The following is a 27,086-nucleotide window of genomic DNA, read 5'->3' as shown; positions in this document are numbered from 1 at the left end:
CCACGAACCGCAAGATCATGACCTGAGCTGAAGTCAGAAGCTCAACCGATTGAGCCACCCAGACACCCCAAAATTCTGGGTTTTCAAACTTGATTCCCACACGAGCTTGCTAATATGAAATGCAAGCTTGCATCCAAAAAAGATGTTCAGTGTTTAATTTTAGAAAGGCAATGATCCTATTAGTTTTCTAGAAAGTTACATTAGGAGACAATTTGTTATGAAAAAAAGCATAAAGCACTTTGAAATCCTTTGTATAAAATACACAGCTATTTAAAAAAATTTTTTAAGTGTTTATTTTTGAGAGAGAGACAGAGAGACAGAGTGCGAGTGGGGGAGGGGCAGAGAGAGAGGGAGACACAAAATGCAAAGCAGGCTCCAGGCTCCGAGCTGTCAGCACAGAACCCGAGGTGGGGGGCTTGAACCCACAAACCCCAAGATCACGACCTGAGCCGAAGTCGGAAGCCCAACCAACTGAGCCACCCAGGTGCCCCTGCACAGCTATCTTAGTAGCTCCTTTTCCCGTAGCCCTGCGGCAAGCACCCTCACATACGCAGTTCGAATGCAGGCAGGCCAGGCTGAACACCAGAAGGGCTGACTGCTGGAGAACCTGTGCTTATCAGGAACCACCGTTAGCACTTTTGAAAAGATCTGTGCAGGGGCGCCTGGGTGGCGCAGTCGGTTAAGCGTCCGACTTCAGCCAGGTCACTATCTCGCGGTCCGTGAGTTCGAGCCCCGCGTTGGGCTCTGGGCTGACGGCTCGGAGCCTGGAGCCTGCTTCCGATTCTGTGTCTCCCTCTCTCTCTGCCCCTCACCCGTTCATGCTCTGTCTCCCTCTGTCCCAAAAATAAAAAAAAATAAATAATAATAATAAAAAAAAAATGAAAAGATCTGTGCAGAATCCGCGGCTATGATACCCATATAGGTGAAGGGTAAGAAAGAGGTGAAGAAGGCCAAAGGAAGTACCTGAAAATTACCAAGTAAGGTCATTCCAAAGGAAGCCAGACACAGCGCCACCAATCCACTAATATTCAGCCATGGATTTAAAACCTTTGGTTTCAGTTGTATGAAGCGCAGAACAGCTACCACAAGTGCTGGGGACAAAACAAAATGTTAAAGTTTAAAAATCTGTCACACAGCCAGACTGTGAGGTAGAGTTCTTCTAAAGCCACAATGTGCAAGATTAAAGTTTTTGTCATGGTGCATTTTTATTTTGTATTTATTTTTTAAGATGTTTATTTAGTTTGAGAGAGAGAAAAAGCACGAGCAGGGGAGGGGCAGAGAGACGGCAGAGAATCCCCAGCAGGCTCCACACTCTTTACAGAGCCTGACATGGAGCTCGATCCCACCAACTGTGAGATCATGACCTGAACCAAAACCAAGAGTCGGATGCTTAACCAACTTGAGTCACCCGGGCGCCCCTCGTTAAGGTACTTTTTTAAGTCTCTGAAGTGACAGACAATTAAAAACAAAATTTTTAAAACTTTATTCATTTTTGAGAGACAGAGAGAGACACAGCATGAGCGGGGAAGGGCTAGAGAGAGAGGGAGACCCAGAATCCGAAGCAGGCTCCAGGCTCTGAGCTGTCCGCACAGAGCCCGACGCGGGGCTCGAACCCACGAACCGTGAGATCATGACCTGAGCCGAAGTCAGACGCTCAACCGACTGAGCCACCCAGGTGCCCCGACAGGCAATTGTTAAAAGAAATTTTTCATGCAATGCTTATGATTATTTGGATGTTTTATCATGCCTAACAAGAGGGAAGGAGAGAGGGGCTGAAGCCGCTGGGGCTGTATGTTATCGGGCGGTGCAAGGGTGACAAGCTGCTATTAGCGTTGTCCTCGGGGTTTTCAACACCAGGTCAGTACAGGACACACTGGCTTAGGAGAACATCGCAGAGGCCTGACACAACAAATAAGACAGGGATAAAGACAGCTGGCACGAGAATTCACTAATTCAACCACCCTTAAGTTTAACCGTGTCAGAACAGACATGGCAGGAAAGCAGAGGAAAGAAGACACGGTTCCACCTCTAGACAAACCTGCTGGTCCCTGCACCAGAAATCATTCTCGGGGACAGGAAGGAAGACAAGGCAAGTGTACAGCTCCCTTCATTACTGCTTTACCCCTTCTTCCCTCTAATTCTACCGGAGGTATCCATTGTCAAAGGACAAAGATAGTTGACCTAAATTAGAGCAGTTACAGTAACCAAATTACGAAATGTGAATTTTAACATGGCCGATTTGGGAGTTTGGTATGTACTAAAAATCACACTGATTATACTAATAAAGCTCAATTCTTCTATGATGGTAATTACTCATTTAAAAAGACCACCCCATCTTTTGAAGCATATTGTTATGAGGGAATCTGAGAGAGAATGAAGGAAGTTACCTAAATTTCAAGCCTGACTTCTAATAGTAACCCTGAGGGCAGCCCATACTCAAGCCACTCATGTAAGAATCCCCTTTCATTAATTGCTTAGTGCAGAGATACTTTCATGTTTGTACAAAGTGCTGGGAGAGGTTAGTCTACAAACAAGACAAAAAATACTTGCAGTTAATATAAATTATATCTACATATAAGGAAATGAACTTACTACTTCCTAAGGCAATTTATTTTGACATTAAAGTTTAGCAGGGAAGACAATTAGAAATCCAAGAATTACCCTATTGATACAGCAATTAAGTAAGTATTTGCTAAATGTTTTATCTTCATTATAGGCCCTTATTAATAGTCATTAATAAAGAAAACCCATCCATAAATTTGCATTTCCTAAATCTACTGAATTTCATAGTTTCAAGCTACAAAGTTAAGCTCAGCAAGTTGATTTTCAGTTCCAGGTACCTCGATCAAAGAGTGGTATGCAACTTGGTTAATATTTGGATTTTAGAGGGGCGCCTGGGTGGCTCAGTTAGTTAAGCATCCGACTCTTAATTTCAGCTCAGGTCATGATCTCCTGGTTCATGAGACAGAGCCCTGCATCAGGCTCTGTGCTGACAGCATGGTACCTGCTTGGGATTTTCTCTCCCTCTCTCTCTGCCCCTGTCCTGCTCACTCTTTCTCTCTCAAAATAAATAAATAAACATTCTAAAAAATACTTGGACTTTAGAAACAAAATAACAATAAACCATAATTTATTAAATGTCAAATTGTTCAGCTCTGATTTAGCTTTTAGTATATTCACATTTTATCTAATTCCCACTAGTGGTCATAGAATTAGTAAATGATACACTTGAGTTGACAATAGTCCAACCCTAATGGTTTGAGTGACCTAGTTAGAAGTTATATCTGAAGTCTATTGATAGTGACAAGTATCCTAGAGGATGAAAAAAATCAGCACAACGTCTTGCTACTTTTGAGGATGGGAATCAGAGGAGGAAGTAAGGAGAGGAGAAATTCCATGTAAGCCCTCTGACACAAAGTGATCATCAGATAAAGAGGTCACTAGATTAAGACCAGAAGCCTCAACACAGGGCACCATGGGAGACACTTGGTATTAATTGTGTATGGATATTAGGGCCTAATGACAAAATACCAAGGCAGCACATTTCATTTCTTTTAAAAATGACTAGTGAAAAGTTTTGCTCTGGCAACCATCTTGATGTCATTCAGTTTGGGGGGATAGGATTGTACTAGAATTTGGCTTAAGCCCTAAAACATGGCTGAAGCAGACACAGAAGGCTCTTCATGTTGACCCATCCAGTCAATTTGGTCCACTGTGCCCAGATGATGAGGGTCAGGCCATTCTCTGTTAGTCATTTCTGCCCAGGAAACACAGGACATGTATCATCTTTTGGTCCCAGCACTGGTAGCCTTCCCATTTGTAATATGATGATAAATCATTTTATCATGAACAGATGATGAAATTAAGCAGGAAACAGAAACCTACTTGGAGACATGAATTTGAGTCAACACTCTTAACTTCCAGAACAACAGTCCCAACACCACACTCTGCCCTCTTTACCTATTAACCCCATTATTAATCACCTTGGACTAGGCAAAATTTCCTTTAAAAATAGATTCTGTGGGTGCCTGGGTGGCTCCGTCAGGACAGCATATGACTCTTGACCTCAGGATTGTGAGTTCCAACTCCATGAAGGGCATAGAGGGTTACATTAAAAAAAAAAAACAAAAAAAAAAGATTCTAGGTGAAGGTTTAAGGTGCTGGAATTAGTAAGATTCTGGTCCTTTAACAGTTTTATTAACAGGTTTAATGGAGGCAGATTCAGATTATTGGTTACAAAGTCTTTTTTTCAACCAAGTAGTGATTTATACACCCTTGAAAAAGACTTATTGGCAGTGGGGTGATTTCAAAGCCGTCTTTATATATAATGACTTTTTTTTTTTTTATAACTACATTGATGTTCTAATCAGAAGATACATCTTTTAGTTTCATTAAACATTTTAGATTTCATGAATAGTTTTAGAAAAGATTTTTTTAAATTTTTAAAGTTTTTTAGTTTTTATTTTTTTACTTTGAGAGAGACAGAACACTAGCAGGGGAGGGGCAGAGAGGCAGGGAATCCCAAGCAGGCTCTACACCATTGGTGCAGAGCCAGACGTGGGGCCTGAACTCACAAACCGTGAGATCATGACCTGAGCCGAAATCAAGTCTGACGCTCAATTGAATGAGCCACCTAGGTGCCCCAGAAAAGATTTTTAAAACCCACCTTTCTGTTGTTTATGGTATTTAGAACAGTCCTTTGCTGTATGTGTCCCCTGTTTATCTATTTTAAAAAAACACAGATATTAGAATAATTGCTTATTTTCTTTACTAATCTTTTTCTTTTGAGGCTAACTGGGTTTTATTTATTTATTTATTTATTTATTTATTTATTTGGCTCCACACCCAATGTGGGGCTTGAACTCACAACCCTGAGATCGAGAATTGCATGATTCACCAACTGAGCCAGCCAGGCGCCCTTTGTTGGGCTTTTAAAGTTCAAACTCAAAATAGCAGCTCTTCATTGCAGTTCTAAACTGGTGCCTGGCCAAATTCTTTTCTGATTTGTTTAGTTTTATTGTTTATGCATCAATAATTCCTATTTATGACCGCAATAGAACACGGGAATCAATGTGCTTCGGCTGAAGGAGGGGGAACAGCTGCTGTTGGGTGACCGAAATCATTCAGCTCGTAGCTTTATCCTCACAACCTCTCCCGGGCAGAAAAGAATATTCCTTTCAAGAAATTTGTCTCAGGTCTCTTTTCTCCCCAGGAGAGATCGAAAGCGTGGATTCAGGACAAAGTGCAAAACTAATTGCGTAGAGAAAACAATTGAGTTTGATCTTTGATTAGTACATCAAAAAGACAGAAGATCTTTGCTAACTGATTTTAATAAATGCTACACTGGCTCATTTGTAGACTGTAAATTATAATCCATACGGCTGCCAAAAAAGCAATGATTTATAGGCAGTCCAGGTTGTTTCTTAAAGTCAGTTATGCCGTCTAAAGTAATAGTCCGAGGTCTGGCAGGGACAGGCCTGGGGAGATGGAAGGCCTCCGCCATTTCGAGCAAGAATCATTCGTAAATGGATTCCTCCTCACTCCCAGAGTTGATAAATAAATGATTGTTGGTTTCCTCCCACTGCACACTAATCTTCATCAGTTTTGTGTCTACCAGATGGCACTACAAATGATGGAAGATAATAAAGAATAAACCCTGGATACTGCAATACCTCAGAGCAAGAGCTAGTAAAGGCTTATTAAGTGCTTCTTGCTGGAACAGGGGAGGACCAGGGAATAAGATGATGACGAATGTCATCTGGAAGAGGGGAACTTGTTTTCATTACTCTGTTTTTGGAAATGCTTTTACAATTAGTTAATCATAAGCTTTATAACTGGATAAATGTGCGAGCTGTGCAAATTGACATTTTTAAGATTACACACTAAAGACAACTGGGAAGTATCAATTTGTCTTAAGAATATGAGGGAAGCAATATGTAGCTTCCAACATGTTCATTGGTTTCTTTAAAGCCCAAATGGAGGACAAACAGCTTGTGACAGCTTTTTAATAAGGACAGTCTCCTGTGTATCGTGATTAGATGAGGTAGTATTTGCAAAGCACTTAGCACTGTGCCTGGAATATAAATGACTGCTATTAATTACTGGTATTATTGCACCCCATGGGGAAGACCATATGACTAGGTACCAACCTGCAGGTCTGTGTGGTGTGACTGCAGACTGGCTGGGAAAGGTCCCTGACCCTGCAATTCAAGATCCTCTCTCAGGGCTTTGCGTTCTGTTAAATGCAGAGATCTCCTCAGCAGTCACTTATGCTTTGGTATGATTAGGTCTTTTCAGAAAAGTGGTGTCAAGGGTAGAAAAAAAAGAGTGAGTGTTAAAGCTCATGGTAGCTGAAGCTGAAGGCAGTGAAGACCAAACTCGCCTGACTGGGGCAGGCACTGGTGCCCACATGGGCACCAGCTGCGGTAAGAACTGCCCTTTGAAGAGTTGGGGAATAGCTGGGACATGAAAATCCTATTAAAGCTAAAATCCTGTTAATGCTGCCTATTGAGGGCATGAAGAGAAGAGCTTCTTCAAAGACTCAGCAATGTCAGCATTAGGGTTATATCTAACCTTCTCCTTAGTGGTGGCATAGCAGCCCATGCCTGATAGACACTTCCTGCTTAGACAAATGGGCTATATGTTTTGGGGAAGCCTGGGTGGTGAAAGGCTTTGACCCAAATAGAGTTAGGTCCAGGGAGGAATCTTATTAACTGCAGGAAAGCTCTGCAGTGTGCTTCTCGTCGAACTCTGCAGGTTCCAGAGAGGCCTCTTGGGCCTCACTGGGAACATTCTCCATGTGTCTCGTGTCTTGAGCCTTCTAAACTAAGATTGTGCCTGTGTTGCATGTTGGACCAACTGTCTCCCTTGATTTTCCAGGGGGTTTTATAGGACTTTCGTTTCCCAAAGCAAACATTTAAAAATAGCATCTTAAGGGGCACTTGGGTGGCTCAGTTGGTTAAGCATCCAACTTCAGCTCAGGTCATGATCTCACAGTTCATGAGTTCGAGCTCTGCGCAGGGCTCTGTGCTGACAGCTCAGAGTCTGGAGCCTGCTTCGGATTCTGTGTCTCCCTCTCTCTCTCCCCCTCCCTTGCTCATGCTCTGTCTCTCTCTCTCTCTCTCTCAAAAATGAATAAACATTAAAAAAATTAAAAAATAAAAATAGCATCTTAAGAATGAGTGGAACTCTTTGTGGGTGGAGTTCTACATAAATTAAATAACGGGTCACCTTTTAGGGGAGAGATGCCACAAACGCCGATGATTCCCTCAGGAATAACATCATCTTTCTTTCTTACTTGGAGTGAAACTTTCCCCATCCAAAAGAACCATTTCCAGAAAACTTTTGTTGAAAATTTCACTGGCCCATCACCCACAGTATGCCAATGGTGATAGTTAGCTGACGCTTTGAAAGACACTGAGGAGACTGGCCTTGGGGAGATGGTATACAAGGTCAACATGGACAAGGACAGAGAGCATGGCTGGTTCCCTCGACCCTCAGGGAAGCACTCACAGAACAAAGGGGCCAGGATATGAAATGACGGTCTTGGGCCCTGAAGAAAAGGTGTGGAACTGGGACCAGACATAAGTACTAAAGGTTTCTTCCTTTTTTTTTAAACCTACATCTCCATTTGCCATCTTGGTATGCATTTGTGTACGGGAGACTGAGTCACCCATGTTAATGCTGACCTTTAGATTTAAAGACCATATCTACACACATCAAGATTTATCACAAAGCCTATGCATTTGTCATCCTTGCCAGTGAAGAAATAAGTGTGGCATTCTTTTTAATGCAAATGTATTATACAATATTATATTCTTCTCATGCTGGATTTTATGGCACGTGAAATATATTATTTCATGCGGCAAAAGAAATAAAGTCGAGAATACACTGAAACGATGAAGATGGTGAAAATGTAAGGTAAAACAAAAAGCCAGCTTCAGCATGTTGACATGATACCCAATTATCAACTAAGCTAACCATGCTTTTGATATAGGTTTGGGAGAAATAAAGAAGAAATGTACCAAAGCATATAAAGCATTCTTTACTTTCTTCTTACCTAGGAATGCTGCCATGTTCATAACTTGACTAAACACACAGCTTGCAGGAGGTTCATCACCTGCAATACTTAAAAATTATGACATGTTTTATTATTACTGTATTAAAATCTGTCACCTACAATATACTGAATGTCTGTGTGTCCCTTCAAAATTCATATGTTGAAATCCTAACTCCCAATGTGATACTATTAGGAGGTGGGGACTTTGGGAGTTACTTAGGTCATGAGGGTAGAAGCCGTTCCCAGCGGGATTAGTGCCCTTGTAAAATAGATTCCAGGGGCACCTGGGTGGCTCAGTCGGTTAAGTGTCCGATTTCAGCTCAGGTCATGATCTCACAGCTCATGAGTTCGAGCCCCACATCAGGCTCTGTGCTGACAGTTCAGAGCCTGGAGCCTGCTTCAGATTCTGTGTCTACCTCTCTCTCTGCCCCTCTCCTTCTCATGCTCTGTCGCTCTGTGCCTCAGTCTCTCAAAAATAAATAAATGTTAAAAAAAATTTTTTTTAAAGAGAATCCAGAGGACTGTCTCATCCTCCTTCTGCTGCATGAGGACATGATGAGAAGATGGCCATCTGCAACCCAGAAGAGGGCCCTCATCGACACTTGACTGCTGGTACCCTGATGGACCTCCAGTGTCTACAGCTGGGAGACATAACTTTTTGTGGACAAGCCTCCCAGTCTATGCTACTTTGTTACAGTAGCCCAAACTAAGACACTCTCTCAACCTGTAAGATCCAACAGATCGGAGGAAAGCTATCCAGTTACCTTATATATGGTGCGTGCTTCACACCAGGTTTCCTGGAAAACAAAAAACACAAGTTAAAGTACAGTCAGTGCACAGTCTAACCTCACCAGCGGCAAAATTTTTGTTAAGTCTATTAATAAATAATCAATTACCCAGAGATCAACTTTACCTTTCAGCTGAATTTAATGGGAAAATTTTGTCATCTTCCACAGCTATAAAGTATCTGTGAAGAAAAAACAACCTAAGTTTATAAAACAAAGACATTTTTTTAAAAAAGACTTGTTTCCCAGAATGACTAGACTAACCACATTAAATCATATTCATTGTTTTTTTTTTTTAACTGGGAAAAATCTCTTTTACTATGTTTACCTATACTCTGGTTTCTCTTCAGATCGCATGACTCTTTCACCTTTTACTATGTTTACCTATAGATCACTTAGCTCTTTAAAGTTCAAATGTGATTACTAACACTATTTCTTTAATTTTTAAAACACTCCCCAAATTAATGGTAATCATTATAATCTGGAAACTGGAAAACAAAGAAATGAGACCTTATTACCTTGGGCAAACTGAAGTACAATTAGAATTCAAATTTTCTAATTTCTCAGGAGTATGTGTTCACCTCTATTAGTGAACTTCAAGGAACCAAAATAATTTGCCGGCAGGGAAATAGTACTTGAAATAATAAGCAAGTGTAGGAGTGTTCTGTGATAAGCCAAGACTTATAATGTAATGATACCCATTTTATAAACATACCAAGCCCAGTCACACACAATAACTGGACTATGAACTGGACTGTGAGTGGAATCTTTGGCATGTTAGTATAATGAGCAAATCTTGCAAATAATGAATCCGTATCATCAGTTTATAGAATGTTCGTTACTGAAAGAACACGGGAACACAAAATAAGACCAGCAGTCTTCACTACCTGCTTTGCATTATTTATTACTCACTCAAGCTATTTACTTTGAGTAACAGAAGGAGGGAAGAGAAATGGAGACTTCAGCAAGGTTGAATTAGTAAACATTATTTTAAAGTATTTCTAAACACGTTTCTACATCAAAACTACCTTCCTATCTACATTGCAACCCAAGTCCTTAAATAATGAATGAAGAGAATACTCACACTATCCATAATCCAGCTGAAGTAAACAAAGTAAATACAAGAGGTAAAAACATCCATACGCTGCATTTCTTCCCATCCATGCCTGTACCACTGAAATGAAATCAACAGGTATTAATAACCAAGGCAAAAATTTATCTCAATCGTTCAGGACTGAAAGGAAGTTCACTCTAACTGAAAAGAATTTATGAATAAAAACTGAAAGTACTTTATGAAATCATGATCCAAATCAATTACTGCCACTTACTCATGTGGAAATCCCTTGAGCAGTTAATGTGGATGATTGTTATCTAGAATTGGCTTAAATATTCCAGAGCCTTAGTTGAGAAACAAAGGGGAAATTTCTCACAAACACATTTATCCTTATACAAGCATCAATGTTTTTTAAAAAGGACAAAAGGGCTTGGGTTAGGACTTTCAGAAGGGCTAGGTACCAAAGGCTTATTCCAATCTACTTTTAGTGCTATTATTAACATTCATGGATTTATGGTTCTATGGATCTGGCATGTACATATGCCTACAGCTTGGCAGACAAGAGTCCTGGAAACAAATGGTTACTAAATAAATCAGCAGTTCAGGAGGAAATGACAAATGCTTTGCAAATCTGAACTTTTCTCATGATATGTTATTGAGCAACTATCTCAGAAGACTCTAAAGATGAATGTTCTGGAAAACAGTGCATTGTGTATAATTTTAAATGAACTCCAACGAACACAGTGGGGAAAAAGAGCAGATGCCAGGCATTCTGGATGTTATATTTGAAAGCAAAAATAAATGAATAAAAAAATTCCCCACAAAAATGAAGTAAGAGAAGCTAAGCTGTAAGAGTGTCTATGAGAAAGCGACCTGGCACACAGACCCGACACACAGAAGAATAATGTAATTAATAGGTTTCTCTAAAGAGGTATCACTGCTCATCATTTTGGGTGATTATTATAGGGAACTACAACTTGTAACATATCGTTACAAGTTTGAACCAGCACTGCCACATATCTGAGCGCCTCCCTGATATTTGCTTTTGCATGCTGACACTCCCTGGACCTTCCAAATACTGAGGTCAGAGAAAAAAACATGGCCCTCCCTTGAGGATGGCCATGAGGTGTCAGAAAGGTCTTGGTTATCAGAACTGACCTACCTGATAAGGCAGATCTTTCAGGTGAGGGGACAGACACCTGACCCTAATAATATGCCTTTGAACAGTCACGCTGTAGCCTAAACAGCTATCTGGGTAGGGATGTTAAATAAATGACAGAATCTAGGAGTTGAAAGACATTAGAGCCACTTTCAATCAATTTAATCCAGTCTAATCCAATCCAATCCAATTCACGAGTATTGACATTCTGCTTGTGCCAGGTACGACACCAGGTGGTGGACATGACTGAGGTAAAGTCTAATGAATATAACTATACACAACAGTCTATACAATATATAAAAGCTATTGTATGAAGTGATGATGCATGGCTACCCAGTTTATATAATGTAGAAGGATGATGAACACTTTAAGTATACCCACTATGGCTAGTCAAGTCAGTATCTATTCATTTATTTATGTCCAGAAAATCGTGGGTTTATAACAAAGCTATCAATTTTGCTAACAAAAAATAATTTAATCATTAGCCAAGAAGTAGAGTGAGTACAGAAAATGGGAATGTTGACTGAGCATGTAAACCAACTATTCTAGATCTGCCCCTAATAGGATGCTCTGACAGGATGAGTACAGATGAAATGGTTACACTGGAATAAGAGTCAAGAGACCTAGTTTTCAACGTTAGCTTTGCCCATAATCAACTCTATGGGCCTTGGCTAGTTACTGAAATCTGTAATACCATCTCCCCATCTTGCTGCATGAAGACCGAATTTTAAAAGAGGCATCAAAGACTGAGGCCTCACAGGGTGGTAGTACTCTGGAGGTAACCCAAGCCCAATATTTTTGCAGTAACAGAATGCTCCAATGTACCCAGAATCATCAGCCCATGAGGAACTCACCCCTCTTAACCATTTTTACAACAGACTGGTAAATAAACCAAAGCCAACTGGTTAATTACAGTGAAAAATACAACTGCCAAATGGACAGATACTCACACTGGTTTCCCTTATAGGAACAGCTATATGGGAAATCAAAACTTGGAAGCAGAAAAGTAGAATGAAGAGAGTTATCAAGATAATTCTAAGACCGTGGCATCAAGCTCCAATAGTTTTATGCACTCGGTATGGCAGTGCATTGGACTGAAATCCACCTCTGTCGCTCAGTACTTGTGTGATCTCTGGCAAGTTATGTCATCTCTTAAGCCTTTGTAATTGTGGCGATGACTTCTATTTGGTAGGGTTGTGCTGAAGATTAATGACGACACAGGTAGAGCACCTCACACATAATACATGCTCTGTAAGGGGCGGCCCGGCCAACTAGACCTGATATCTTTCAATATGCATTGCTCTTCTTATTTTATCGTGAAAGCATCCAAGGTGGCTAGTGGCTACCCTCCTAAATTATTTTATCTTTACTAGTTTAATTCTCATACAGCAAACTTGCATCCAAACTCCAGGAAAACCATACTGTATTGCTTGCCTAATGATAGATGAAATTGCCCTTTCTTAACTTAAAGGGATGCGTTGGAGGTGAAAAGAGTAAGTCGATGGATAATTGTATTATTACCTTCCAGTGGAACTACTTAAGAGCTTCTTCAGAATTTTCACATTAGTTATGCCTTTTTGGGGGGCAGGTGGTGGTAATGGCAAACTCACATGCTGTTGTAAGAAATAACATGCAGAGATCCCGTATATCCTTCACTTTATCTCTCCAATGGTAACATCCAGTATAACTACAGTACAACAACCAAGGTATTGACATTGATACAATCCTTGACTTCATCCATATTTCACCAGTTTTATATGTACTCCTTTCTGTGTGTGTATTTAGTGTTATGCAATTTTTCATGAGTAGATATGTACGATCACCACCACAGTCAACTTATAAAACATACAGTTGTTCCTAAAAGGGGAGCCAATATGACATGAGTTACATCACCTCAAAAATTGCTTTTGTTGCCCTTTTATAACCACACACACTTTCCTCTCCCACACCCTTCTTTCTAATCTCTGGCAACCACTAATCTTTTCTCCGTTTATATAATTTTATCATTTCAAAATGTTATACAAATGGAATCATATAATATGCAACCTTTGGGACTGGCTTTTGTCACTCAACATAATTCCCTGGAGATTCATCAAAGGTTTGTGTTCATTAGTAGTTTGGTACCTTTTATCATTGGGTACTATTCTATGGTATGGATCTACAAATTTGTTTATTCATCCATTACAGGACATCTGGATTGTTTCAAGTTTTGTTTGTTTATTTGTTATTAAAAAAATTTTTTAACGTTTTTTCATTTTTGAGACAGAGAGAGACAAAGCATGAATGGGGGAGGGTCAGAGAGAGAGGGAGACACAGAATCTGAAACAGGCTCCAGGCTGTCAGCACAGAGCCCGACGTGGGGCTTGAACTCACGGACCGCGAGATCATGACCTGAGCCGAAGTCGGATGCCTAACCGACTGAGCCACCCAGGCGCCCCATGTTATTTTAGAGAAAGAGGGAGAGAGCACGCATGAGTGGGGCAGATGGGCAGAAGGAAAGAGAATCTCAAGCAGACTCCATGCTCAGCACGAAGCCCAACATGGGGCTGGATCCCATGACTCTGGTATTATGACCTGAGCTGAAATCAAGAGTCAGACGTTCAACTGACTGAGGCACTCAGGCACCCCTCAAGTTTTGGGTTATTGCAAATACAGAAGCTATAGAACATTAGTGTATGGGTGTTTGTGCCAATGTAAGTTTTTATTTCTCTGGACTAAATGCCCACGATTGCCAAGTACTGGGTTGTATAACTGCATGTTTAGTTTTAAAGAATCTGTCAAACTTTTTCCAGAATTGTTGCATCATTTTACAATGCATATGGACTCCAATTTCTCCACACCCTCAGCAATATTTATTTTCTGTTTATTTAGCAGTAGCCGCCCCAATGGGTATGAAGGGGTATCTCATTGTGAATTTGATTTCCATTTCCTTAATGATTAGTGATGCTGATTATATTTTCATGTGCTTATTGGCCATTTATATTTCTTCTTTGGAAAAATGTCGACTCATACCTTTTGCACATTTGTATTAAAATTTTTTTTCATGTTTGTGTGTGTGAGAGAGAGAGAGAGAGAGCAAGCTGGAGAGGGGCAGAGAGAGAGGGAGACACAGAATTGGAAGCAGGCTCCAGGCTCTGAGTTGTCAGCACAGAGCCTGATGCGGGGGGCTCAAACTCACAAGCCATGAGATCATGACCTGAGGTGAAGTCAGACACTTAACCAACTGAGCCCCCCGCCAGGCGCCCCTGCACATTTTTAAATTGGGTTGTTTGGTTTTGCTGTTGTTGAGTGGTGGGAGATCTTTATATATTAATATATATTCATTAATTCCTGGATATTAATCCCTTATCAGATATATGATTTACAAATTCTTCTCCCATTATGTGAGTTGCCTTTCAGTCTGTTGATAGTGTCCCTTGATGCACCAAAGTTTTAAATTTTGATGAAGTCCACTGTATCTATTTTTTCTTTTGTTGTCTGTACTTTTGGTATTCTACCCAAGAAATTATTGTCAAATACAACATAACTTCCCCCTATGTTTTATTGTAAGTGTTTTATAGTTTTAGCTCTTCCTATTTAGGTATTTGATCCATTTTGAGTTAATTTTTTGCATATGGTGCAAGTAACTTCATTCATTTGCATTTCCAGAGCCATTTGTTTAAAAGACTCATTTCCCCCATTGAATGGTCTTAGCACTTAACAGGGTCTTTTGCAGAGCAAAAGTTTACATTTTTTTTAAATTTCATTTTTTAAAATTTACATCCAAATTAGTTAGCATATAGTGCAACAATGATTTCAGGAGTAGATTCCTTAGTGCCCCTTACCCATTTAGCCCATTCCCCCCTCCCACACCCCCTCCAGTAACCCTCTGTTTGTTCTCCATATTTATGAGTCTCTTCTGTTTTGTCCCCCTCCCTGTTTTTATATTATTTTTGTTTTCCTTCCCTTATGTTCATCTGTTTTGTCTCTGAAAGTCCTCATATGACTGAAGTCATATTTGTCTTTCTCTAATTTCGCTTAGCACAATACCCTTCAGTTCCATCCATGTAGTTGCAAATGGCAAGATTTCATTCTTTTTGATTGCCGAGTAATACTCCATTGTATATATATATACCACATCTTCTTTATCCATTCATCCATCGATGGCCATTTGGGCTCTTTCCATTCTTTGGCTATTGTTGATTGTTCTGCTATAAACATGGGGGTGCATGTGTCCCTTCGAAACAGCACACCTGTATCCTGTGGATAAATGCCTAGTAGTGCAATTGCTGGGTCATAGGGTAGTTTTATTTTTAGTTTTTTGAGGAACCTCCATACTGTTTTCCAGAGCGGCTGCACCAGCTTGCATTCCCATACATTTTTTTTTAATTTTTTTTTCAACGTTTATTTATTTTTGGGACAGAGAGAGACAGAGCATGAACGGGCGAGGGGCAGAGAGAGAGGGAGACACAGAATCGGAAACAGGCTCCAGGCTCTGAGCCATCAGCCCAGAGCCCGACGCGGGGCTCGAACTCACGGACCGCAAGATCGTGACCTGGCTGAAGTCGGACGCTTAACCGACTGCGCCACCCAGGCGCCCCCATACATTTTTTTTTTTAAGTAAGCTCTATGCCCAACATGGGGCTTGAACTCATGACCCTGAGATCAAGAGCCACATGGTCTATTGCCTGAGCCAGCCAGGTACCATTAGCTGTGTCTTTTTAAACTATAGATCTCTATTGTCTTACTGAAGTGGGTTAGACCCTAGGCAGTTTACAAATGATTTTGACAAGGATTAGGAAATATGTGATGATCCAAGTCAGTTTTCTGAAATAAGTAAAGGAAGATTCTTGTAATGAAGAACATATACTTTAGTCATATACACTCTACTATGCCAGGTTCTTTTGGCAACTGACAAATATGAGCTTAAGAACAGAACAATGAAGTGTGTATGTGAAGGTGGGGAAAGTTCTCTTCCCTATATCTCCTTCCTATCCATCTTTGTGTTATCATGGAGACCAGAAGATGAGAGTAAAAAGCTTTCCGGACCAGTTTCTGGTATTGTTAACCTATCAGTGCCCCATCTGACATATCTTGGTCCCGTTACTTCTTTCTCCCTCCCTGGTAGGGCTGTATTAACCGAAGAAGAGGACTCTGTTACATATATTTTTCCTTTCTTGTCCAAAATAATTTGTTTGTCCTTCCTTAGCCCATACACAGCTTATAATGTGACCAAAGAATCTGCAGTACAGAAACAACACCAACACATTCTCTACTCTCAGTGCTGGAGGAGGATTCTGGAGATGCCAGGAAATAACATTTGCTTTGGTTAGGTTTCCTAATACGTTGTGAGCTGTTCTGGATCGAAAAGTTTCGATATTTGACTGGAAGTTCCTCTGCTAAGAATAAATGAGTAGATCGATTAAATTAACTCTCTTCACTGCCTCAATCTTATCTGAGAATTAAAAGTTAAAACTGAGATGAGTCTCTTTCTCTCTCTGTCCAGACACCATTAAAATAAACTGGTCCATTGCTTCCAGTCCCATTAGAAAATGTCACTAAACTTTACTTATGTTTCCTAGCAAGGACACATTCCACTCTTTCCCTGAGCTGTAGCAACACAGTACCTACCAGCTAAGAGAGTACATTTTACCTTGACTTTTTAAGGAAAGGGGGGAGTGTGGAAGGAATACTCCATACTCCCAAGAGAGTTTTATCTTTGCATTCTGAATTATACTTCTTTTTTATTTCTGTGTACTATTTACTCCAATGATGTTATATTCCAATAATACTTCATAGTAAAAAATTTAGGATTGTTCCCGCATCCAAAATGGTAAAGTATATCTGGAACAATGGCACCTAATTAGTTTCTAATAAAAGGAGGAAAAGAGCCAAAATTGCACAAACCTTCTTGAAAGGGTTCTGGCATTTAGATTTGGTTTGGGAGGCTCTCCTCCAAATGGTATCATTTATCCAAATGATTTGCAAAGCTGTTATCCAGATGGTCAAATCCTCCTAGAGAGCCAATACTAGCTCTCTGTACTCTCTGTACACTTCTATTGTGTGTTCTTTTCTCCCAATAAATATTCCCAAAGTTTGAGTGATCTTCACTCTCTTTCACCCACTCTGTGGCAAGAGTGAGACTCTTCAACACAGAGTCAGAAGCTGCAAATCCCCATCTGCCCCCTGAAGCTTTCATTCTTCCTCAGAACCTGAACTGTATCAAACATTTGTGGTGGCTCCCACTGCTGACACTTCTGTTCTTCTGTAAGTCTTCTAGCTGTAAACTCTCAAGAGAATACCTGGCCATTTGAAAATTTACAATCTCGCGGAAGCAAACAAAGTGTTACTTTAAGCACACTTTAACTGGGACGCCTAAGACTCCGACTACTTTAACTGATTCGAAAAAGGGGTCTTGATAAAGTTGAGGTCATATAATTACGATGTACTTTTATCATCAAATTCCAAACAGATGGTTCTTACAGTAGAACCTCACGAAGCTACTGAAGTCAAAGAATATACCACTCTGTTCCCAGTGATACACCTTGAAGACAAATTTCCTATTCTTTCAGGCGATGGTAAAACCCCTCCAATCCACAAACGGAAAAGTAAAGCCCAATTGGATCATCTTCATTTATACATTTTGAAACCTTACTGGTGTGAAACCACTTACAATAAAATGACCCTAAAGTTGAGATAATATTTTCTGGGGCTGGAAAGGATTTGTCTGTTATGATTCAGAAGGATTTTGCACAACCTAGGGTAAGTGAGGAGGTAGCTATAGCTCGAGGACTCTGGAGCCAGATTCACCACATCTTTGAATTCCAGCCCTGGTGCCACCTACTGGTTGTGCGGGCTTGGTTGGTAAGCCCTCTCTTTGCCTCGGTTTCTTCATCAGTCAAGTGGGAATAATAATGGTACTTACTCATGGGTTTTTATGAGGGTTGGAGATATACTTAAAGCACTGATAACTACCTAGCATTTGATGGCTTTTCAATAAATGTTAACTATATTCTGCTACAAGTGATGTTTGGGATCTTTTTTTCACTTTGCAATTTATCAGGAAATGAGCTCCCTGCCAAAGCAATTTTTCTTTCTCTTCTCAGGGCCAGCTGGAATGGAACAGGAAAGATTAACGAGTCACCCACTAAAAACTGGGATTATCACAGTGCCTGTGAACCATGAGCATCCTTGCCTTTTTTTTTTTTTTTTAACCTTCTGGGACTCTTATTTTCCAGTCGTATCATGGAGAAATGTGAAAGGCTTGTGTTATTTTGTAATTCATTTACAATTATGAGGGGTAATGACAAGAACTACTTGTTTTGTTTTGCTCAAATGTTTACAGGCTCTCAGATAGAAATCAGCATGGGCAACCAGCTCTTATGCTGACAGTAAATTCTGCTTTCACTAAGTCCTAAGTTTGGGAAAGCGTAGTTTGAGTGACCTGGTGTCACCCTAAGATATATGACTTTCTTTAATGGGATGTACACAATATTTTTCAATCTATGAGGTCAATTTTGTCCCAAAATAATTTTCATGAGCACTGGCAAGAGACGATATATTAATTAGTAAAAGATTTCTACAAAATATTACCATCTCCAAAAGAACACGATGATTTCTTTTTTATTTTTTTCATGTTTCTTTTATTTTGAGAGAAAGAGAGACAGAGCATGAGCAGGGCAGAGGCAGAAAGAGAGGGAGTACAGAATCTGAAGCAGGCTCCAGGCTCTGAGCTGTCAGCACAGAGCCTGACACGGGGCTTGAACCCACGAACCGCGAGTTCATGACCTGAGACAAAATCATATGCTCACCAGAGCTGAGCCACCCAGGTGCCCAAGAATATGATGATTTGTAAGTAAAACCATGGTGACTGGTTTTTCCCCAGTGCTCTCTTGATTTCTAAAAGCAATCACCATCATTCAACTGACAGATCACTACAGGGATCCTCTCATGCTAGTGGCCCAAAGAACTCTTTCTCTCAGAAATAGATGGTTGACACTGTCCCCACACCATTTATAGAGTAATCCCAGAAAGAATCCCCTCCTACCAGTATTTCAGTTTGATATCTTCTCAGAATTTCTATGCCAAGATTCTCCCCGGAGTTCACTTATGTCTTTAACAGTATTTCAAAATATCGCCCACGTGACAGATTTATTGCCAACCCACCAGTCATTTATCCTCTTTTTCTTAGCTAACAGAGTCTTCTTTTATTCAGGACTGCAATGTGTTCATCCCTGACTGGTGAAAGTCATAACTGGTGTAAGCCAACCATAGCTATCTCACTCCTTTGATGAGTATCTTCCCAGACCCCTTGAACCTGGCCAATAAGAGTCAAGGGGCAGTCTACTTACTGAATAGCAAATGGGAAGGGTCTGCATCCCTGACAATGAAAAGCTTCTTTTCTTCCACTCTTCTCTTTTCCTACTTGGGAGGCTGGTGTTAAAATATACCATATAGCCGTTAGCCATAAGACAACAAACACGAAGATCCAAAGACGACACACTGAGGATGGCAGAAGAGAAGATGAAAAGAACTGACTCCTTGATAACAACATCGAGACATTGCCCCAAGCTCTCGATATCACCAGACACCAAAATTCTTGTAATGTGAATCAATTAAGCCTTTATTACATTATTATTGCAGGTTGGAAAGCACCAGAATCCATTCTCCCTTCTTCCATTATAACCAGGCAAGTGACTGCTCAGCTACACTCTAACGAGCAGCCTCCCTCTCAAGTAAGGGGGGGGGGTGCTATTTGTAGGTTCTCTCCAATGGATATGAGTGAACAGTATTCATATGATAATAGTGTAGCATCATACGATTATAGCATTGTGTTATATAGGAAAAGGTCTCTCTTTTCTAGAGACGCATACCGAAGCCCTTAGGGATTGACTGTAACAATGTCTAAAATTTACTTTGGAAAACTTCACCAACTGGGTGATGAAAAACTTCTGAAATTGAGTGGTGATGGTTGCACAACTTTATGAGTGTAATTAATGCCACTGAGTTGTGTTCTTAAAAATGGTTAAAATGGCAGAATTTACGTTATATATATTTTACCATAATAAAAATAAGTATAAAAAATAGCACATCAAAAAAAGACACACATTAGGATATCTATTATCAAAAAAACCCACCAAAAAAAAAAAAACCCAGAAAATAACAAGTGGTGGCAAAGAAACTCTTGTGCACTGTTGCTGGGAAAATAAAATGGGACAGCTGCTGTGAAAAACAGCGTGGAAGTTCCTCGTGGAACTTCCTCAAAAAATTAAACATAGTATTCACATATGATCCAGTAATTTCATTTCTGGCTATATACCATAAGGATTGAAGGCAGAGACTTGAAGAGATAGCTCCACATCCATATTCACAGCAGCGTTTTTCGCAAGAGCCAGAAGATGGAAGCAATCTAAATGCCCACCGATGGGCAAATGGATAAACAAAATGTGGTCTATGCATACAATATAATGTTACTCAGCCTTGGAGAGGAAGGAAATTATGCCACATGCTACAACATGGCTGACCCTTGAGGACATTATATTAAATGAAATAAGCCAGTCACAGGAGGGCAAAGAATGTATGACTGCACTTCTAGGCTACTTCCAGGGTGGTCACATTCATAGAGACAGAATGGGTTGCCAAGGGCTGGGGAGAAAGGGGGAATGCGGAGTTCACGTTTAATGGGTACAGAGTTTCTAGTTTTGTAAGACGAAAAGAGTTCTGGAGACGGGTGGTGGTGATGGTTGCACAACAGTGTGAATGTACTTAATGCCACTGAGCTACGCACTTAAAATGGTTAAATTGGTAGATTTTATGTTATGATATTTTACCACAATTAAAAAAAATAGACACAAGGAAAACGTCTTGCAAAAATCTGGTCTTGGGGGCGCCTGGGTGGTTCAGTCCGTGAAGCATCTGATTCTTGATTTTGGCTCAGGTCATGCATGATCTCATGGTTTGTGAGATAAAGCCCTGTGTCAGGCTCTGTGCTGATGGCATGGAGCCTGCTTGGGATTCTCTCCTTCCTCTTTCTCTGCCCCTTCCCTGCTCACACTTTGTCTCTCTTTCAAAAATAAACAAACAAACATTAAAAAAAACCCTGATCTGAGAAAACAAAGTTTCTTGATTCTTTAAAAAGAAAAAAGAAAGAAAGAGAGAAAGAAAGAAAGAAAGAAAGAAAGGAAGGAAGGAAGAAAGGAAGGAAAAGAGAAAGAAAAAGAAAGAAAGAAAGAAAGAAAGAAAGAAAGAAAGAAAGAAAGAAAGAAAGAAAGAAAGAAAGAGGCAGGGAGGAAAAGAAAACAAAACTGTCACCTGGTATGTCTGACTTGGAAAGCAGATCATCTTCTTATTTTGCTTATAACTTTGTGAGAAATGGCTGAAAAGAGCCTGCATATTAATGTGAATTATCTGTTCTTGTTCTTAGTATGAATTATAAGAAAGAGACTAGCCTAGGACAGAAGAGACTGCTTTGCAGAGAGACAGATGCAAAAGAAGGAAGGAGTTTAGAAATTTGGAGCTTTGAAAGGCTGGAAAAGCCAGTGGCTTCTACACCTCAAATGGCATGAGATTAGAGATGAGAAAAAGCATGTTGCCGTCTTTCCAAAGTCTTTTGTCTCAGAGACCCCAGTACAGCTGCCATTAAATTGAAGGAAGGAAGCATGGAAGCAAAGAAATAAAGCAAGCTTGAGACCCATGACTTGGAAAGAACTTTGGGAGAGATTGCTGGTATGTGAACTGCCTGAAAATTAACAGATCAGAAGCCAGCAGAGTTTCTGAGGGAATTGTGGTATTTGTGAAGGTGCTACAGCCAAGCCAATAAAACCGTGTGAGAGCTACACTCTCAGACCTCCAAATTCGCACCAGCAGGCAATTAAAGCATTGCAAAAGCTGTATAGTCACCAAAGATGGGGCATATCCCAACACCCACTTTAGATTTGGCTAAAGAGGATAGGCAGATGCTCCCCAAGGGCAAGGCCAAGGGGCACACAGAGCCATGATGAAGGGGGTCCCCCTGAAGGGCATATCTGGGGTACCATCAGGAACCATCTCCTCTGCCAGGGTGGGGAGCCTTCCCATCACCTGTTCCAGGATTCCAGCACTGCTATGGGCTGGGGGCTGCTGTGTGCATTCCTTTCCCCTCTTTTGAATGGCAATTTTTAAAAATCATTTAATTGGATTTATTTAAAAAAATTTTTTTAATTTACATTTATTTATTTTTGATAGAGAGAGACAGAGCACAAGTGGGGGAGGGGCAGAGAGAGAGGGAGACACAGAATCCAAAGCAGGCTCCAGGCTCCACGCTGTCAGCACAGAGCCTGAAGCGGGGCTTGAATTCACAAACCACAAGATCATGACCTGAGCCGAAGTTGGGTGCTTAACCAACTGAGCCACCCAGGAGCCCCTTGAATTTATTTTTTTTTAATTTACATCCAAGTTAGTTAGCATATAGTGCAACAATGATTTCAGGAGTAGATTCCTTAGTGCCCCTTACCCATTTAGCCCATCCCCCCTCCCCCAACCCATCCAGTAACCCTCTGTTTGTTTTCCATATTTATGAGTCTCTTATGTTTTTGTCCCCCTCCCTGTTTTTATACTATTTTTGCTTCCTTTCCCTTATGTTCATCTGTTTTGTCTCTTAAAGTCCTCACATGACTGAAGTCATAGGAGTCATTTCTCTTTCTCTAATTTCTCTTAGCATAATACCCTTCAATTCCATCCATGTAGTTGCAAGTGGCAAGATTTCATTCTTTTTGATTGCCTAGTAATACTCCATTGTATATATACCACATCTTCTTTATCCTTCATCCATTGATGGCCATTTGGGCTCTTTCCATACTTTGGCTATTGTGGATAGTACTGTTATAAACATGGGGGTGCATGTGCCCTTTCAAAACAGCACACTTGTATCCCTTGGGTAAATACCTAGTAGTGCAATTGCTGGGTCAGAGGGTAGTTCTATTTTTAATTTTTTGAGGAACCTCCATACTGCTTTCCAGAGCGGCTGCACCAGTTTGCATTCCCACCAGCAGTGCAAAAGAGATCCTCTTTCTCTGCATCCTCACCAACATCTGTTGTTGCCTGAGTTGTTAATGTTAGCCATTTTGACCGGTGTGAGGTGGTATCTCATTGTGGTTCTGATGGTTTTGATTTGTATTTCCCTGATGATGAGTGATGTTTGAGCATTTTTTCATGTGTCGGTTGATCATCTGGATGTCTTCTTTGGAGAAGTGTCTATTCATGTCTTTGGCCCATTTCTTCACTGGATTATTTGCTTTTTGGGTGTTGAGTTTGTAAGTTCTTTATAGATTTTGGATACTAACCCTTTATCTGGTATGTCGTTTGCAAATATCTTCTCCCTGAATGGCAATTTTAATCGTGGTTTTCTACCCCCTGTTCCACCATCGGACACGGACTGTGAGTGTGAGTGCAGAGGGGAGATAATTTGCCTTTCAGTTCACAGGTTGCCAGATCATTAGGAACCACACCCAAACCTGATGGAAAGGACAGTGCATTACCCAGAGATCATGGACTTTCAGGTGGTGCATTAATGGATGGATTTTGTTTGTCTCCCTGGGGATGAAGTGAGTGTGTTCTATATTGGGAAATAGGATATTCACTGATATTTGGTGGCCGGAGGGACTGACTGTGCCCAGACTGTCAGCTGTCTAGGAAAATCTATTCTCCCCTTCTTCCCCAGTGTTCGAAGAAGAACAAGGCCTTTGGCTGCCCCAAGCCCTCTGCCCTGTGAGGCAACCATGTGACTAAATTCGTGCCAATGGGAAGGGAGCAGAAGAGATGTGTGTCACTTCCCAGCCCAGCACACACACCTCCCAAACACTCATTTCCCTCGGGTTGAGATGGTGATGACTGCAAGAAAAAAGCTATGTTGAGCATAGCCTGGAGGTCATGAACCTCTCCTCCTCCAGTGAGAGGAGACCCTCTCACACAAAGAAAACAAACTTCATTTTTAAGCCACATTATTCTTGTTCAGCTTGTTACAACAGCTGAATCTTTTATTCCAGCTGACATTCAGATACTCTGAATACATTTACAGATGCTCTGTTTACAGGCCAAATACCTTATCCAATACTCCACATTATTCCATATAAAAATGACAAAGTCACTCTGTCCATGAGCGACTCGAGAGATACATGGATTCTGAGGCAAGAGTAATTTACTAGAATTCTTCCCTGGTGAATCAGATGTTCCAAGCAAAGAGGTGGTTCCTCTAAGTCTGTGGAAGGATTAAGGAAGGGAATGGCTTCCTTACTTAGCAGTGACCTATCTTTCATATATAATTATCACAAAAGTTTTATAAATACACACATACCTTCCCCCTAAAGAGCTAGGTCTAGTTGCATTTTATAGATCTGGAATCAAATGAATAAAAAAGGCTGGGTAACATCATTAATTTTACTTCACAGATGGCAATGAGGTGTTTACTCTCAACATGCCTAATGCAGCAGCTCTAAAGACTCTTTTCTAGATCCTCCACCATATGCAATTACTTCATGTGCCTTCCCATCCCTCAGGCAAAATACAAACACACAAAAACTCTCTAAAGCGTCCGACTACATCTAATTGAAAATGAAATCTTTGTGCCTAAAAGTCCCCAGCCTACAGCTTTGAAAGAGCATCACAGCAAACTTTCCTGGCCCACAGTCCCAGTTCCAAGTGCCAAAAAAACCTATGACTCCTCACGATGCTGACTCTCTCTTGCTACTCTCTGACACTAGCGCCTCAGGCTGGTTCAGTGAAGAGATGCAACTAAACACTAAACAAACCAGAGCAAACAAGAAAGCCCTAAAGGACAGATAGGTCCACAAAGTTCAAGAGATGGGGGCCTGAGAAGGAAATTCAGGCAGAATCCTATATGGCTAGTGGTACAATGCTAACGCGGAGAAACGCTAGGCTACTGCACGTGACCCTCAAATCCCAAACCCTGAACTTGGATGTCCTCGTCCAGCAGATTGGCAGCTGCTCAGTGGATGCTTTACACCAAAGGTGATGGCCCTAATGATAACTCAGCCACTCTCCAACGGAGTGGGAATGCAGAACACAGCCAGAACCGTGAACCCATGTCCTGGATCCAGATTCTCCGGTTTCAAATCCAGGCTCTGCCACTTAGTTGTGGGGGGATGTTTCGCCAATTGCTTACCCTCCCTAAGCCTCGATTTTCTCCTCTATAGGATGGGATCATAATAGTACCTATTTCCTAGGGTTGTCTGCCATGAGGATTAAGGGCATTAATCCATACATATACGTTTCTTTTATAAGCCTATGGCAAGCGCTCAATAATTGGAAGTCTATTATTATAAATAGCTGTTTTAATATCACTGATGTCCAACCCATTTGTGATCCAAGAGAAACAAGTAGAACTATAGATTTATTCCAGCTTCACGGTGACTAGGAATTCAGTGAGGAACTTGAAAGAGAATGTAGGAGAGGCTTTTTATGTTCTGTCGGTGACGCAGGGTACGTCCTTGTACAAAAATCCTCCCAACGGTCCCTCAGAAATTATGCTGATACTTCTTTAGAAAGAAAACAACCACACGAAAGATAAGGGGCCAGAGGTTACTTTGCGGGGTCTGGACTGGTGCTGAAGAAGTTCGTACGTCGTCCCGCAGCCCTCCCACAGCCGGAAGTATGAATCAACAACTCAAGAGCCCAGACTCCCCGAAACTTCACCAGAATGAAAACCAGTGAAACCAGGGACTCGTAAAATGTAGTTAACCGCCTGATGCCTGTTCTTCCGCAGCCAGGCTGCCATCCACGCACCTTGTACAAGGTGACCTAAAGCAGTTTCTCGCTTCGTACAGTTCCCTGTCCAAAAATCTACCTGGACCAGACCTCATAAATTATCAGCCTTCTCCGTCTTCCTTGACCCCTCGTGCCCACAGAGGAGGTCCCTTGACGTTAACTGTAAGGCTACAGGGTATAAGTGAGGATGCGCCTGCCGGATTCAGAGCAAAACGACAAATCGACCGATAAAGGTGGCTCTTCAGTTAAGCAACGAAATGAGGCACACAGAGCCGTAACACAAGCCAGCCAAAGGCTTGCCAGTGTGCCACTGAGAAGGCCGGCATGTTTCTCAACTGTCCAAAGCAGCGGCTGGGGGGCTCCTTGGTGGCCATCCAGAGTCCCGTCACCAGACCGACGATACCGTGGCTTTGGTCCTGCGTTAGCCATGCAGGACGCTGCTCTCCCACGGTCGCTTTGGCCACTCACATGCCAGCTCCCTTCTGTGGCGCGTCTCTCCCTTCCCGTGAAGATCGGTCACGGATGAAGCCCCCCTCCTCTCCCGGGACAGGAAGTGGGGAGACACACATGCAGTCTCCCCCAAGTTCCTCCCTCTGTCCCTTCACTGCACCTGGACCAACAACCTCTCCCCCACCATGGCCTGGCTGCCCGGGTGCAGGACAACGAGCACTGAAGAACACGGTTCTACCTTTCGGGACTTGCCCCCTGCCTGTGCTACTTCTCTCTTCCAGCTCTGGAACCTGTAGTTCACCTTCACCGGCTCCACAGTCCTCGGTCCCCTTGCAAAGGACGGCCTGAGGAAACAGTTTTCTTTCAGAAACAGCTCATCAGGAAATAGCCTGTTCTCTTTCCATACAGAAGGAATTTATAGCATGTTATTCAGATTCTCACATCGGCCACACTCCCCCTAACATCGTGAATTGTTCCTTGCTTGTGTGAATGAACTCAGTGAACTTTCACTGAGAAGGTTGAACCATTAGAGTTCTCAGCGTGTCTGAACACTGCCTGACAGGGGCAAAGCTGCTCTGATTCTGAGGATGATAAACAACCTGACAGTAAAGAATAGCAATTCGCCAAACTAGTCTTGCTTGACAGAAATATCCTCACTTACCAATCCAAATTTACCAAGTCATCTATGGGCCTACAATATGGGTTTCTGGATGGAGTTACTGCCAAGACAGGATTTTCCTAAGCAAATAATGTTACTTTAATCCACAGTGAATACATTTCTATTCTGGTGGTTCTTGTCAGTTGGCTTCCAGGGTTTGAGCTTTCTGGTGAATGAAGAAG

The 27,086-nt window shown here is 41.3% G+C and overlaps 1 protein-coding gene across 2 annotated transcripts in view; it reads right to left on the bottom strand.

Annotated features, from left to right (window-relative positions):
* The window catches only part of TMEM150C (transmembrane protein 150C), a 78,484-nt gene that overhangs the window by 8,202 nt on the left and 43,196 nt on the right, over positions 1–27,086 (bottom strand). For both annotated transcript variants that reach the window (XM_086704741.1, XM_086704740.1), the window contains exons 2-6: positions 9,929–10,018; positions 8,973–9,026; positions 8,824–8,856; positions 8,060–8,127; positions 964–1,091 (exon numbers count right to left, since the gene is read on the bottom strand). In XM_086704741.1, coding sequence (XP_086560867.1) covers positions 964–1,091; positions 8,060–8,127; positions 8,824–8,856; positions 8,973–9,026; positions 9,929–10,008 — 363 coding nt within the window. In that variant the 5' untranslated portion in view covers positions 10,009–10,018. The remainder of the gene's footprint in view (positions 1–963; positions 1,092–8,059; positions 8,128–8,823; positions 8,857–8,972; positions 9,027–9,928; positions 10,019–27,086) is intronic.

This window comes from Puma concolor, chromosome B1 (genome assembly GCF_028749965.1).
Source record: "Puma concolor isolate L17-30 chromosome B1, mPumCon1.1.hap2, whole genome shotgun sequence".
Taxonomy (NCBI): domain Eukaryota; kingdom Metazoa; phylum Chordata; class Mammalia; order Carnivora; family Felidae; genus Puma; species Puma concolor.
Note: the sequence above shows the minus strand (reverse complement) of the source record. Positions and strands in the feature narration are given on the sequence as shown.